The 15577-nt window shown below is 41.1% G+C and overlaps 2 protein-coding genes across 4 annotated transcripts in view; both read left to right on the top strand.

Annotated features, from left to right (window-relative positions):
* Positions 1 to 2399, top strand: part of LOC6497795 (voltage-dependent calcium channel subunit alpha-2/delta-3) — a 30675-nt gene extending 28276 nt beyond the window's left edge. For both annotated transcript variants that reach the window (XM_032451459.2, XM_014906338.3), the window contains 4 exons: positions 44 to 526; positions 589 to 744; positions 797 to 953; positions 1018 to 2399. In XM_032451459.2, the coding sequence (XP_032307350.1) occupies positions 44 to 526; positions 589 to 744; positions 797 to 953; positions 1018 to 1211 (990 nt within the window). In that variant the 3' untranslated portion in view covers positions 1212 to 2399. The remainder of the gene's footprint in view (positions 1 to 43; positions 527 to 588; positions 745 to 796; positions 954 to 1017) is intronic.
* Positions 2400 to 8633: 6234 nt separating this feature from the next.
* On the top strand, positions 8634 to 15512 carry LOC6497796 (growth/differentiation factor 8). 2 transcript variants are annotated; one of them, XM_014906339.3, is made up of 5 exons: positions 8634 to 9034; positions 12295 to 13553; positions 13655 to 13933; positions 14470 to 14849; positions 14940 to 15512. In XM_014906339.3, the coding sequence occupies exons 2-5, from the start codon at positions 12593 to 12595 to the stop codon at positions 15099 to 15101; spliced, it is 1782 nt and encodes a 593-aa protein (XP_014761825.1). In that variant the 5' UTR covers positions 8634 to 9034; positions 12295 to 12592; the 3' UTR covers positions 15102 to 15512. The 2 variants fall into 2 exon arrangements, with proteins under 2 accessions (XP_014761825.1, XP_001961464.1); XM_001961428.4 differs by lacking the exon at positions 8634 to 9034 and adding an exon at positions 11677 to 11899.
* The last annotated feature ends 65 nt before the right edge of the window (positions 15513 to 15577 follow it).

Here is a 15577-nt window from a genome sequence, read left to right as displayed (position 1 = left end):
TTCACAAATTATTTTGTATAATACAAAGTGCCTTAATTTTCAGTGCACTGGGATGACGGGATGCAAAAGAACTTGCGCTTCGGACAATCTCGACTGTTATGTCCTAGACAATAGTGGCTTTGTTATAATCTCCGAGGAGATGGAACACACTGGAAAGTTCTTTGGACAAATAGACGGCACTATTATGGATTCCTTGGTCCAGGATCGCATCTACAAACGGGTTACGGTTAACGATTACCAGGGAGTCTGTTCCGATGCCGATAATCCCTACACAGCTGCTGGTGGAATAATGAAACCTAATCGTATCGCATCCTGGTTCTTCAACCACTTGGTGGCCTTGAGCGCTGCCTGGTTGGCACTTATGCCGAGTGCCTTGCGAGCCTGGCCACAGGATGATTATACGTATGATAACGAGGACGTCATCTTTATGGAAAACAACTATTCAGATGAATACGAACCGGAGGAAAATGATTACAACTTGCCAGTGGATCAGGAAATGGATGAGTTCTTCACCACAGCCGATGTGGTAAGAGAATTATATGGCACTAATGTATATATTAGATTTTTATATTTTCTTGAATAATTCAGGAGTATACGACACCACCACCTAGACAACACAAGCCCCATGTAGGACCAAGATTTGCGCCGGACCCTCAGAATGCCAGACGATGCGACCTGCGAACGGATCTCTACATGCTCCAGCCCGAACGACTAATACAGGGAGGTCAAAACAATCCTCTGAAGGTGAGTGGCTTACTGACCATAAAGTTCACAATTTACTAATATCATTTTACAGGGAAAACTTACCAATTGCCATGTGTCTGGCTGCGAACGGCCATTCAGTGTCCAGAAGATCCCGCACAGCAATCTCATCCTGCTGGTGGTGGACACTTTGTGTCCATGTGGGTCCAAGCAACTGGACATCGAGCCGATGGAGGAGTCTGGAGTCATAGGTAAGTGGGTTTGAAATGTTGCTTCTGAATTGAACTAAAAGGCTATTTTTTGCGGGCCAAGCAGGAGCGTGCAGCACTAGGCGACAGGGCCAGGAACAGGAGTCGCGGCGAAGACCCAGAAAGTGCATCAATTACCATCCGGAGGAGATCGAGATACAGCAGTGCGGGCGGGGTAGCACCCTTCTGCACATGTCCGGGTCGGTGGTCGTGGCCCACCTCCTGATGGTGGTCGTGACCTATGTGCTGGCCAACGCGTGATACGAGCACTAAGTTACTTTTGAGGATTAGGTTTGGACTATTTTTGTATCAGAGGAGCAAGCGGAGGCACGCTTTGGCTTTCATACGATGTGAAGTTTCTGTTACTTGATTTGCCGCCGAAGTGGACGCAGTGGCCACTTCTCAGCCACCATTTTGCATAGCCAAATGGCCAATGGGAAAAATACAATGTTTTTCAACGATTCGGAAAATCGAGCAGGCAAGCACCATTACATAAATAACACTAACGAGTTTATATGTTTGTAGACAATAATTTGCGGGAGAGGAAATTAAAATTAGTGACAATTATAGCTAAACATGGATTCAGTGGGCAATAAGCGAGTAATTCAAATTAATGATTTAGTCGAGATAGAAACTTACTAGCGCGAGCTTTGTTTCCCGATATTCAAGAAGTATTTGTTTCATCCTAATTACCGAGTAAGACATACAAAATACGAGTGCAAAACTAATTTATCAAATGTAATATCGAAATAATCTATTCGACAGTTGGATTCTGTAAATATTATGAATATACATTGAATATGAACAAAATTCCTACCGATAATGATTAGTTTTTCCTGTTTTCTACTGTACAACTCAAATAAGAACGACGGTTAATTATGCACTCAACTACGTACGCACAACTATGAAGTATTATATCATTTTAAAGACAACACAAACGAATTCACTGAACAAATGGAAGACTTGAACTACTCGACAGCAATGTAAAAATAGCAAAAGCACACAAAAAAAAAAAGGAAAAACTGAGCCGAAACCAATCGAATAGAAAGTCCAAATCAGAGACTAGTGTACATATGCGGGTCACTTCCAAAAGACGAACAACTAGTCGGAAGCCTGCATTAAAAACTGAATGTTTGTTAGTTTCAATGCAAGCAAACATAAGCAAGAAATTAAGGGAAAATAGTCATTTATTTTATATACATTTTTATAAAAACTTGGGTGGAACGAGAAGAGAAAATAAATCGGCTTGAGCTATTCAACCCCATCATTTTAAGTCCACTCCGAAATAATAGTTTCGATGTTTATGTTGACCACATTGGAATTAACATATCGATCGATGTTTAAAAAATATCTTATTTTATTTTCTTCCTAAACAATCTTAAGAAAAAAAGAAATTACTCGAAACACTACATATTCACAATAAAACCACTCACTCACACTGAAAAAAACGCAAAGCATATACATACTTATATAAAAAAGAATATTTTCTGTGTCTTAAACTTGTATAAAAAATGTCTTCCATTAAAATACTTAACGAAAAAGAAATCCAAACAAAGTAAAACAATTTATTAATCAATAACTACTTATTAACTTAAACTAAATACGATTATATAAGGACATATATATACTAAAACATTTAACTCGAAAAGTCATTACCCAACATTAAGCATTAAACCGAACTTTCGCTCTCAGCCGCATAAACAGCTATAAGCTGGAATGGAAAGAGCCAACGAAAATGGCATTAGAACACCCATAGAATCTTAGATAATGTAGTTAGTTAGGGCTGATAGTTTCCGCAACGTCAGCAAGGGACGAGAAGAAGTGCGGCAAGCAGGAGAGGAATCCATACAAGCATTAGAAAAAATATTAGCAGAATACTTAATATAAATATGTAATAAACCAAAAACCTAATATTCAATTGTAAGTCATAACTCATAAGAGCTGTTTGTTACCAATGTCGATGATGATTACTGAGTATGTGTGTGTGGTGTTGGGTGTGTTCCGGGGTGCGTGTCTGGGCTGGTGTTTGAGTGTGTGCGTGGCTGGGGCATCGACTGACATTTTGTGGCATGGGTGAGGATGTGAGAAGGTGTGCAGTAAGGCAGTTGCAATGGATATATACCTGGTAGGCCGTAGAAGGCAGAAAACAGAATACATAAACTTACAGTTAAATACGATCACGATCAACCACTTCCTCTCAATATCTTTCTCTATCTCGGTCACATTCTCACTCGAGCGACAAACAATTTCATTCGAAAACATACATACATATTTATGTACTTCAATTTTCCGAAAAACAACAACAGTTTCCATATCAATATCAAGTTTTGAAAATAAAGTAAAACTTTTTACTGAAAATCGTAAGAGTATGATAATGTTCTGCCACATTTTCTATGTTTGATTATTTTTATAGGAGAATCGAAATGTTTGTATGTGTAGTCCACAATTTTCTAAAGGCATATAAATATAATGAATAAAAAACACATGGAATGTAATATTTATTGGTCTTAATGGAAAATGAAAAACAATATGAATTACAAAATAAACTACCATTATTGAATTACAAATTAAATACAATTTTTGACAATGCGATTTTTGCTTTTTGGAAATCGTGCTTTTTGCTAAAGATAAAACAAAAACCAAAACAAAAATCAACTATAATTATAATATACAACACTTTTGCTCTCTATAAACCCTATATACAAGCAACTTTCTATATGGAAAATTTATATAAAGCAATCCAAAACCCCAAAAAAATGTCATAATTATATAGCACAAGCAAAGCGATCTACAATATCAATGAATTAAAATCTTTCTCCAAATCTTTACGATGAGACTAGTCGAAAAAATGCGAAAATAAAATTTTCTGATTTGCTGCCACTTACTTTGATTAATTTCTTAACTTTTGATTGCCGCGTTCAGTGTTTAATTAAATTAAGACCGAAAACCAAAAGGAGGATGATTGCAATGGAATGGCAACTACGCATACATTCATGTAAAATTATAAACCAGTTACTGACTAAAGGCGTTATTTGGTACTCAAATCATTCTATCAACTAATATTCGAGGTTCATAAATTCTGTTATTGTTGTCGAAGGCATTAAACTAAGAGGAAAACTCAACAAAACCAAATCCATTTTTAAATTGTGAAAAGATTGTTGTTTAATTGAATTTGTCATTATGAGATTTGAAAATATAAATGTTTAAAGCAAAACCGAAACAGTAATACATATAAATATGTACACATGTGTAATTCATATATATATCTGTATATCTCTGAGACCCGAAAAAACAAGGCGTAAAATAAATATCGAAATTGTTCGAAAAAGCTTCTAACTTGGATAGAAAAAAGACAAATATTTTGGGTTCAAAACAAAACACACATCCTATACACATACTCACAGAACAACAACACACATCAGCACACACAAATATGTTATTTTGTATGAAAAGTCTACAAAGAATTTCACCTAATAGTTTAAAACATACGAAAACTATTGACGATTAGCAAAAGTAAAGAAAACCACATGTTTGCGAAAAGCCTAAATGTTAAGGTAAAATAAAGAATCCGCATACATGCATAAATTAATTATAAATGAATATAAACTTGCTCATTATTCTAATTATAAACCGAAAATTATAAGTAACTGGTAATACTTAAATATTTAAACCCAAGTTAAGATTAATACAACATGAAACAGGAAGAAAACAGCTAAAATATTATAAAACAAAATATTATTAACGATGGAACAGAAAACATAAAACAAATGACAAAAAAAAGAATGAAAAATAAACGAGAAAAGTATTAACTAAGACTGTTCTCTTTTATTCACCGACAGTAAGCCAACAGTGCGTATGAGTGATATTAAAAGGGTGACCTCTAAACTCATTGTAATCCACATCTCAATAATGGAATGGGGCTTAGTAAACAGAATTATTCATTGTTTTTGGTCAATTGTATTCTGTTTATTTTTAGCCCATTGACGGTCCTTTATGACCCAGTTAATACATCACGACACCGGATTGTGCTCGGCCACCACGTTGCGATCAGGCAGGCAGCCATACGCTTATACAATCGATGTTCGTGATTTTCAATATCTTTTATCTTTAAAACCCTTGCAAAGCAATCAGTAATCGGGGAAAATTAATTAAACGCCCATCGTATCGATCAGTCCTCGAAAAGAATGCTTCGAATCAAACCATTATTTGCCAAGATTGATGATGGAACCTGGGGAACGTAATGTAAACACGCACTCGTCCACGCACTTATCACCTCCGCTGGACGGAGGGCAGAGCGGGGCACTTGAACTTGCCCCCGGGAGCTGATAAGGGACCATGTTCGGCACGCGCTCGGAGAGACCGTGTGGTAATTGCAATTTGGGATTCGGGTTGCTGTGTCATCCAAGGCAATCCACCCATTATGTGGCAAGTTTTACGTCCCTATGATGAGGGACATTTTCCTTTCTTCCGCTTCAATTCGTTCGTGCATCATCAGATTAGATTCCTCCAATCAAATGATGTTTGGTTTTTTTCCTATGTTTTTTTCTTGTTTCTTTGGTATCAAAAATTTTGGTGGTCGAGGTTATGGCAAGGCTACACGTGCCCCTAATACTGTCAAATAGGTTTTATTTGGTTTGCATATTATTGTTTATTTAATGTTTGGTTGTATGCCCCTTATCTCGGATCCATAACCGAGTGGTGCACTAGGATTCTTAATCATTGCCCCGAAGTTTGTTGCGCTAATTTGTTAACTGATAACGTTTTCAATGTTTAGACTTTGTTTCGCCTTTCGAATATATGATTCACTTGCCTCGTACATATGCGTACGAAAGATTATTTAATCGAAACTCCTATATTAATTTCGTTTAATAAATATTTATTTTCTCGGAAATAAGCCATTTATTTGTCTGGAGGGCTCTCCGCTCTACTAAACTGCTTCATCACAGTCTAAATTTATTTACTGACACCATCTTGAGGCGCAGATGGACATGTTAATACTATTTTTTAGCACCTCTTCATCAAATGTACGGCATGTGGCACCTCGTGGCTGGTATCTCTCTTGAAAAAGCATAAACTCTGACCACAGAGATCTGACCACAAATATACGTGTATATTAGCGACAAAATATTTGCTATGCACTGCGTTTATATTTAGATGGGAATATTTATATTTTTAACTCTAAAAAGAAAGGCAAATCGTGCCAAATGCGTCATCGATTGGACCGAAACGTCAGGGCTTAGAATCTGTTAAGTTAGTGCATCATCTCGGCCGAAATTCCGACGGACACGCGTTGCATGCGTGCCAGGAGAAGGGCACTTCGAATTAATTGCTCTTTACTGCAGCCGAATGATTGAGGGAATTGAGTGAGCACAATTCGATAAAATTCGAATTTGGTTCACACGTTTGGCGCATGACTCGTAAGTGGACTTTGCGCCCAAGAAAATCTTAATTTACTCTGTCATTCGCGTGGCTCGGTTTCGAATAAAAATAGACGATGTCGTCTAGTCTGGCTGTCTGCTGCTGCGACTTTGAATGCAGGCGGTTCGGGGGGTACGAAGTCCAGATGTCAATTCCGCCCATCAGCGCCCCTCGTACAATGTCGTTCGGGGCTTCGTAATTACTTCACTTCAATATCAATTGCCACACATTTACAAAGGAAACGGAAAGTTCCCCAACGAACTGATTAAATGTTCAATTCATTTTTTAATTAATTTGAATTTCTGCAGGTTATTTGCGGTTTTTTCGGGTCTCTTCAGATTATCTTCTCTCGAAGATTCACGTTGGGCTCACATGGCCAGACCGCAATCGGCGTAACACCTGTTCATATGGCAGAGCCTCCAAAAGTTAATACGTGTTAATGAGACAATTTTGAATTTTAAGTTTCCCTTTCAACCCATAAGATTCCAAGCAACTTGCCTCAAAATTCCATAAATTGTGCACAGTTCATAGATTTCTTAAAGCTTGTATTCCTGAACCCCTAGTTTAGTTTTATTCAGTTTCCGTAAACGACTCAACCTTGTCTAATTAATTACTGCGCTACTAATCTGCCCTCCAATGAGTTTTTTGTTTTTGTTTGCAATTAAATTTCTTTGTGTTCTTATTTATAATTAAATCGAAAGTCGTGGGTGTTATCAATGGTTATCAAAATATATATAAATAAAAACTGTATATTTGTGTTTATGTCTGGCCACTTTCCGGTTGTCAACAAGAAATCCTCTGTAATCAGAGGACTTTGTTCGTTGGCCCTCATCTAACCTGTAAACCGAAACCATAGTAAGAATAATTTAAAGTTTTCAAAATAACCTTTGGGCTTTTTATAATTTCTAAGAATTGTTACTAATTTCTCAAATATTTTAACTTGAAGATAAATACAAAGTCTACGCTAACAAGGCCATACCCTACATCGTATTTTGATGTTGAAACGATGTGTTTTATTTGTGTAGTTCTCTCAAATGAATATACTCTTAGTAAGAGTATTAAATAAAAACAAATTCTTAAATAATACTTTCAATTAAATAGTTTTCAAATCAAAATTGTAGAGGCCCGCCAAAGATTAGCTTCTGTGACGTGATCTAAAGCACGCGCGCCAGTTATAAGTTAGACTTAGGTTGGGAACAGATCGTGATTCAATCCTGAGCTACTTTGTATAATATAGTTCATTATACATTTGATTTTATTTGATTGAGGTGAACGCATTGTGTGAGGATTCAAGGTAAGTGAAAATCTAGACAGACTTAATCTGGCGAGAGTCATGCGGCCTGAAAGTGAAACCCCAAGAAACAAAGGTAGCGGCTTAATAGAACTTTATAGTTTACATAGTCTATATAGAAGATAAGTAATCCTAGATGATTTCCTCCCAGATCCAGCATGCTCTGCGGGCGTGAATACTCCAAATTATTCGATCACACATGCTAATCAACGGAACCAGCAGGCAAGGGAAAAACAATAACCTCAAGAACGTCGTAATTGCCCCTCGATAAGTGGCTAGGGGCCAGTGGGCAGTGGCACGGCAGTGGCTAAATAAAAATAGATCGATTACCTCCCAGAAGAAGAAAAAAAAGCCTCTTTCACTTATCATGGGGAAAGCGATGGGGGTGCGGCGATCGTCGCTGGTGTGAAAGCATTAGTTATTAAAGACGTATCCGCTATCAGACGACAGGCCGGCAGGTGCTGAACTTTGGACTTGTGGGACCAAGTCCCCCGTCAGGGCAAGGCAGAATACCCCGCGAGTGGGGATGACTACCAGCCCCAGCCGACGTCAGCTGTGACGAATTGCGTCCGTCGAGCTCCAACAGCGAGCTCCAACATCGAACATTTTACGTGGGGCTTGGAGCATGGAACAAGGTTTGATGCTCGGCGTGGGTGTTCGATGCAGGAGGCGAGCGGAACCGGATTTTGGATCGGTTCCACCGTAGCCAGTACACCTTATCAGTTATCAGCTTAGTTGCTCTCTCCGGCTCTCGATTAAAAAACGAAAATATTGCGCATCACTTAATAAGTCACAGCGCCGTCGAAGGAGTGCGCCAATCATTATGTCTGTTATCAAACAGCGCGCCTGTCTGCGGGCTGCAGACTGGGCCATACCCACACCCATGCCCGTACCCACTCTCGCGCCCATTCCCCACACCCATACAGCTGCAGATACAGATTGTCACACCGATTCCAGGGCAGCCTTTGCGGTTGCTGTCGCCCGTCGTCGAGTTATTCACACGCAGACGTTCTCGACGATCGGACCAAAATCCAAATCCAATCATTTTGTACGACAAGTAGCCAATTGGGTGACAAAATCCTGATTAACAGTGCTTTACGAGGAATCCCACGGAAAACGCTCGCCATCATTAAAAGGGGGGAAACATACGGCCGTGATTTTGTTAAATAAAATAGTGGCTTGTCACTCTGAGGAGATCAAGTTCAAATGGTGAAATAAAAACAATGATAAGTCAGTGCAAATGAATTGCAAAAAGACAAAAACTAAGCAGAAACTGATTTTAAAAAAATTCAAGGACGTTCTGAAAACAACAACATTAAAGGCTTACGCTTTATGGTTTTTTTTTCTATGAACTACCAATGGATTATTAACTAAGGTGAGTTACATAATGCAGCAAATTGGATTCAAAGCGAATTCCAGCAGAAATCATTTTTAAAATCTCAGAACTCAGTCAGCATTACGAATTTTATGGCTTAATAAAAGTTTATAGAGACATAAAAATTATATTTCCTTGAAGCAGATTTATCAGCAAGTGGGGTAGGTGGGAGATTCCCAAGGCATGAATAGTGAAATTTTTGATTTTATCCACTTCGAGTTGGAAACCTAATGCTTTGGACACTTTTATCATAACTATGATTCATGAGTTTGTTAGTAATTGGGCTTTTTTAATAACGGTGCACTATACTCGGCGTAACCTAGAAATTCTATTAACTGATGTGTGACAAGTTTGAGGAATTTTTAGAAAATCCTGAAATTTATTTGAGCATCAGCAGACAGCGTGTGGGGGAAAAGTATTAAGGCAGATTAATTTGCGTTGCTGCTGCCAATCGGGGCAATCTCCGTGAGCGGTTCCAAAGTTCACAAGCGAGACATGCTGCCAGGCGATGATCACCGTACCCAGTAAACAGAATGTACAGCGGCATTGGGTAGATTTATTGCCGAAAACCAAGCCAGGAGACAGCGCATTTTTCGCAGTGCATTCAACTGCTGGCGAAAGAAATGCAAGTGATAATGCCCGCCAATTACGATAGCCCCAGCCGCTGCCCCGTAATTAATGCGAAAATGATACGGGGAGTTGAGCGGATGGAAAACCCCCAAGAAGAGTCGTCAAGTCAGTCGGGGAGCCGCTCAATGCAGCTGTACTTTGCACCTCCCATCGCTCTGTCAGCGCAGCGCAGTGCAGAGCAGAGCCACTCATCTCGAAGCCCAACTCGAAAACCAACCTAAAAAACTTGAGTTGCTCCGATTTGCATTGGTTGGCGTTGGCAACCGGGGACGTCGCGATCACGCGCTGTCAATGTGCTCAGTGACGTCGCTGTAGCGATGCCCCACTCGCTGGGCGTCGAGTGACCTTCTTCAGCTTCTGCCCTCAGCACCACCCCTTTCGCGCCCACTTGAGCCACCCATCACGACGAGCCACACGCCCCTGGTGGATTTCTGCTACTGATAACTCGGCCAATGCAGAGCCTTGATTGCGTCAAAAGTGTGCCGCATGTCACGTGTGTGGTGATGCCCGCTACCACTTCCTCATCCGACCCCGTCCAATCGTACTTGATCTGTTATGACAGCCCCCCTGCTGCCATTATCGGCGTCATTTGGGGTGATGTGGAAAAAACTGTGATTTTGGAACGTGGCGAACCACGTCGTTTGTGGAAAAATATGCGATCAGTTGATAAGTACGGCGACCTATGTTCAAATCAAGGACGAAATAAAATTGTTTCATAAAGTGAAGCTCCAAATACAAGTTATATAACTAAAAGCCAAACATGTACAGTCCCAGATACCATAACCTGTATTTGTGTAACCTGCCTAGACCCGAGTTTCATTAATCTGTCATTCAACTCTTGTACAATGTTGCAAAAACGCCAATCTAGACAAAGTTCGTAGTATTTATTTGAAATTAATAAATGCCTATATACAGTTAGATTTTATTTAGTATGATGATCTAATTTTTTCTAGAAGTTCTTCCCTCGGTTAAGTGTGAAAAAGGCACGTGTTCTGCTTTAAAACTCATTTAAATCGAAAGCTGTACAACTCGTGATTTGCCCTGGCCTTCATTTTAGTTTTCTTGACCTTACCCGACTGTTCCACATTTAGCCTAGAGCGAAAAGCGAAAAAAATGAATAAAATGTGGCTGATGAAATTCCCAGAAACAGAAATACATATATAGTCAACGCCTGTGAATCGCCCACTTAAAGCCCCCATAAATTTTCCAACCGCCACACTTTCATTTGAATATTCCCCTCATTTGAAATCGGAAAATAAAGGAAACAATTGAGAGGCGCCAATCACCTAGAATGCAAGTGATTTTTTAATCGGCGCTTCGATTAAGTAAGCGTCGTTAATTGGTCGTTGGATCCGTGCCATATTTTATGCTCCCGTTCATGTGGAAAACGCTTTGACACAAAACTGGCAAGTACAACCATAAAATATTTGAGGTGGGGCGCCAAAGGGGAGGCTCTTATCAGCAACGTGTTCACTATTAATTGATTGACACACAATCGCGTCGGATCATCAAAGTCAAGCTTGATTGCGCTGCGGGGTAATTAGCATGAGTGGCCATTCGGCCCGATCCGATTCGATCCGATCCGATCCGATTGAATTCCATCCGCTTCAATCATAAATTTAATTGAAGCCAAAATTGCCCATTGCGGCTAAACGCTTCCGAAAATGAAACGTGAGGCGCCGTCTAGGGGCGTGGCTCTTACAGGTGGGCTGCGGAACCAAAAATAAAACTGCAAGCAAGAATTTTATGCAGATCGCATTTTTTATTTAGCTTTTCTTGAGGCTGATGCAATGAGCGAGACGATTTGCATATGCAATTGTCTTCGCCGAGAGCGACATGTAACCGTAACCGTGGTCTGGGCCTCAGAGGTCTGGGAATTCGAGTTATAGCCGCGTAATCGCGTTCCGATCGGCCTATGTTCGGGTGCCTTCGGCTCGGTCTCTATCTCTCTCTGGGCCGCTTGCGGAACGATCAATCAGCGGCCATCGTCACATAAATTGTTCTACTAATCAGCCAACCGCTTCATTCATTCACAACTCGTTTGCGCTGTCGCATGTCGAAAGGAAGCATATAGAAATATATACATATACCCCCGATCCGTATAAGCGTCCGAAAAACATCAAGCCCTGTGAGGAGCTCGCGTTTCGTGTCCGGGTTCAAAGTGATCAGCATTGCCCCCCGGCGACTTGGATGCCAAGTCATCACATTCCAATAAGCAAACCGGAGTGCCCCACGGTACGTGTGTGGTCCGTCTAATTGACACCTAATTGCACCTGCTTATCAGCAACCCTGCTGAAACTACGCTCCGGTTTAGGTCCTGGACCGATTAGCAGCCACAACCTGCGGGCTGTGCGCAATTTCCCCGCGATAACGGGAACAAAAATCTGTGCACGTTTCACTTGACTTTAAAGCGAAACTAAATCTTTTTTAAATTAATGTCAAAAATTTGCACTTTGTCGCCTTATCGGTTTGAACTTGGCGAATAAATAAATGACGAAATACCCGAAGGAATTAAGTGAGATTTTCTTTTGAAAAGTGATAAAATTGAGGAGCATTACCGCCTCTTGAGATACTATTTTCTGAAAACGAATTCTTGTATGCTAACGGAACAATTTGTCTTTTATTTGCAGATAAAAATATTGCAAAGCTCTAATCTTTAAACCATGCATCGTCGAGGCGAATAAATTGTGAAAAAAGATCGTCAATTAAAAAAGCGTGATTGAAGAAAGCGTTACAACGGCCAATCCAAGTGAACACAGATTCAATTCTATGTGTTTTGTAATTGAAGAAAGGACAGTAATTGATATTTTAATGCTGCCAAACAGATAGTAATCAGCGCCAGTCCAAAAGTCAATTTGAGTGAAAAAATTTACCAACTGAGTAATTAAATTAACAGTTCCATTCCTGAACAAAAAAGAACCGAAGAAAATGGCGAAATACTTCATTGCTCTTGTGCTGTTGGTGTGCCTGGCCCTGGAGAACAATAACATTTACAATCGCCTCCACGCGCGCTCACACCCCAGCTCCCGTGGCGACATCCTGCGCCCGCACCCCAAGCACCAGCCCCATCCCCTCGTGCAGCACACCTCGCAACAGCTACAACAGCAGCACCACATCCGCCAAAAGAGATCACGGCAGCTGAAGCATGCCGAACCGGATCCAACTAGCGAGGAGGACGAGGCACCGATCAGCCAGGAGGAGTATTACGCCAGGCTAAGGCGACATGTCCTGCATCAGCAGGAGCACCTGATGGAGCAGGAGCGTAGCTATAATCACCATGCCCCGGAGCACATGCCCCTGCCCCATTTGTGGCAGCTGCTGCTCGAGCAGGACGAGAAGGACTACCGCAAGCAGAATCCCATCGAGAGCGAGGACTATCCCCGCATGTTCGGTGATGCCCCGCAAGTTCCATCCGCTTCGTCTGACGATCTATCCGATCTGGACTTGACGCCACTGGAATTCGCCAGAAACGAATTATTGGCGGAGGACCGCAGGAACCAGCTGGAAGATGAGCTGGAGCGGAATCAGGAGAAGGAGCAGGAGCAGGACATAGAACCTGAGCCCCCAGTAGTACCTGATGCTCATTTGCTGGAGAAGAATATCACCATATCAGTGAAATCCAGTGGCGGTGGCTGTCCCAAATGCGAGAGCAATCGCCAAGTGGAGACCATAACTGAGGAGCAGTTGACTCACCTCCGCATCGAGTTCGTGAAACAGCAAATCCTGGAAAAGCTACGCCTCAAAGAGAGCCCGAAGGTTGCTGCCGTGGAGCTCCCGAAACCCATTTTCGAGGGTGTGACTCTCTCCCATCCCGATGACTCCACCAAAAACAAGGAACTGGACGACTACTATGCACGCACCAGCAAAAAGTTTATACTGCTCAATAGAGGTGAGTGACCTTCGCATTAAAAATTAATTGTTTAAATGATAGCTTATATTAAGTGACAATAATAATTAAATTAATGGATTATTTGTATTGACTATTTTCAGAGCACGTTGAATGCCAGCGCATGGGCTCGAAACCGTCGATGTGCTTCAGTTTCAAGATCGATGATCCCAATACCGAAGGCTTCGATGTCAGCACCGCCGTTCTGTGGCTCTACAAGAACAAGCAGAACCGCACCACAGTGGTGGAAGAAGGCCCCCAGCTGAACGGCACCCAGAAGCAGCAGACAATCGTGGTTTCTGAGGTGGAGGTGGAGCAACAGGAAGACTCGAAGTACTTGCCAGTGGCCAAAGCCATTGCCATTCAATCGGTGGATGCGCAAGGTAAGCGGCGATTCGTCGTCAGACTCTAATCAATTTAAGAGAACCGAATCAGCACGTTCGGACCTTTGATCGGCAGTAAAGATGCCAAAAGTGACCCTAATAGCCCTAGGAGAGAAATCAAATTCAGTGACACCCTCTATATTATAAGGGAATTTTAAATTGTGTTGCTGGCAGATAAGTGGCAACGTTGACAACCGCTGACCGCTTCATCATTGTTTGTGTTTTCAATTAGACAGATCATTTCGCAGATTCGTGATAGCACCGCCGCGGATTCGTGTGGGTGAATAACATGGCGAAATATGAAAACACTGAACTTTGGCCAAAAGGCATCAACGTCCGTCTTACCTCCGAAAATAGGAGTTTCTCGGGTCAATTGCTTGATAAGAGAAATCATTTCAAAATATTATTCTAATAGAAAAGTAAACAAACAACAGGGAAACGCTCCTCCTGATCTAGGCCAGTCGTCATTTAGTTGAACCCTACAGGATATCTATGAAGTAGCTAACCTTTTCCTTTTGATCTTTGAATATTTTTAGATGAGTGGATGAAAATCGACATTGAATGGCCCATCAAACGTTGGATTGGCAGTCACGAGCTGAGCCATCTCATCCACATATCCTGCGAGTCCTGCGACGTCAGCAGCATGGAGGAGATCATTTCAGTTGACAAGGACTATCGACCATTCATCATGATCGATACACAGAGCAGGCGGACGAAATCCCGCCAGAAGCGAAGCATTAATTGTTCCAGTGGCGTCACTGAGTGCTGTCGCGAGCAGCTGTACATCTCCTTTAAGGAGATTGGCTGGAGCAACTGGATCCTGCAGCCAGAGGGTTACAATGCCTACTTCTGTAGGGGATCCTGCAGCTCGGTGGCGAGCGTAACGCAAGCGGCTTCTCATCACAGCTCCTTAATGGTAAGTGTCACAGCCTTTAAAACCTTTAAAAAATAAAGGCTAACTTATTTTTTGTATGAAAAACTAACAAATGGGATTCTCTCATTGCAGAAAATTCTATCGACGAACAATGCAAACAAGTCGCTAGAGTTGGTGCCTTGCTGCACCGCCAAACAGTATTCCTCGCTGCAGCTGGTCGTGATGGACTCGAGCAACACGGCCACGTTGAAGACCCTGCCCAACATGGTAGTGGAGTCGTGCGGCTGCAGATAGTCGGTGTCTGGACCAGATCACACTAGTTCCGCCGGCTATCAACCACTTACATATCGGACAAATTAGACGTAGCTTTCACTCCATTTCACTTAGTGCTTAGATCCATTTCTCTTCAATTAATTTAAACTCATTTTCAAGGCATTTACATTAGTGTTATTTAATTAATGATAGTTATCCTAAGAGCATGTGCTGCCATTTGTCTTATTTGCAATTAATTAAAGCCTTCACATAAAGCTAATGTAAAAGGTACTTAAGCGCTCGAAGTATATAGGAAGTTAGTAACTAGCTCAAATCAATTAGGAATAATGTTAGTTAACTAATATAGTTGGATTGTGAAATAGGCGTATTTAATTATTGATGATGAAACAAGAATAGAAAATCTGAAAATAAAATTTATTTGAACAAAAATTATGCCTAAATGAAACTTTTTAATACTTCTTTGCTTATATCTCAGCCATATCGATATGAAAAGGGAA

The sequence above is a fragment of the Drosophila ananassae genome, chromosome 3R (genome assembly GCF_017639315.1).
Source record: "Drosophila ananassae strain 14024-0371.13 chromosome 3R, ASM1763931v2, whole genome shotgun sequence".
In the NCBI taxonomy this organism is placed as follows: domain Eukaryota; kingdom Metazoa; phylum Arthropoda; class Insecta; order Diptera; family Drosophilidae; genus Drosophila; species Drosophila ananassae.
Note: the sequence above shows the minus strand (reverse complement) of the source record. Positions and strands in the feature narration are given on the sequence as shown.

Bases quoted from the DNA above. Each gene is read 5' to 3' on its own strand.
- LOC6497796 (XM_014906339.3), top strand. From the start codon at position 12,593: ATGGCGAAATACTTCATTGCTCTTGTGCTGTTGGTGTGCCTGGCCCTG. The intron at 13,554-13,654 runs GTGAGTGACCTT...GACTATTTTCAG, and splicing joins GTTTATACTGCTCAATAGAG to AGCACGTTGAATGCCAGCGC. The intron at 13,934-14,469 runs GTAAGCGGCGAT...GAATATTTTTAG, and splicing joins TCAATCGGTGGATGCGCAAG to ATGAGTGGATGAAAATCGAC.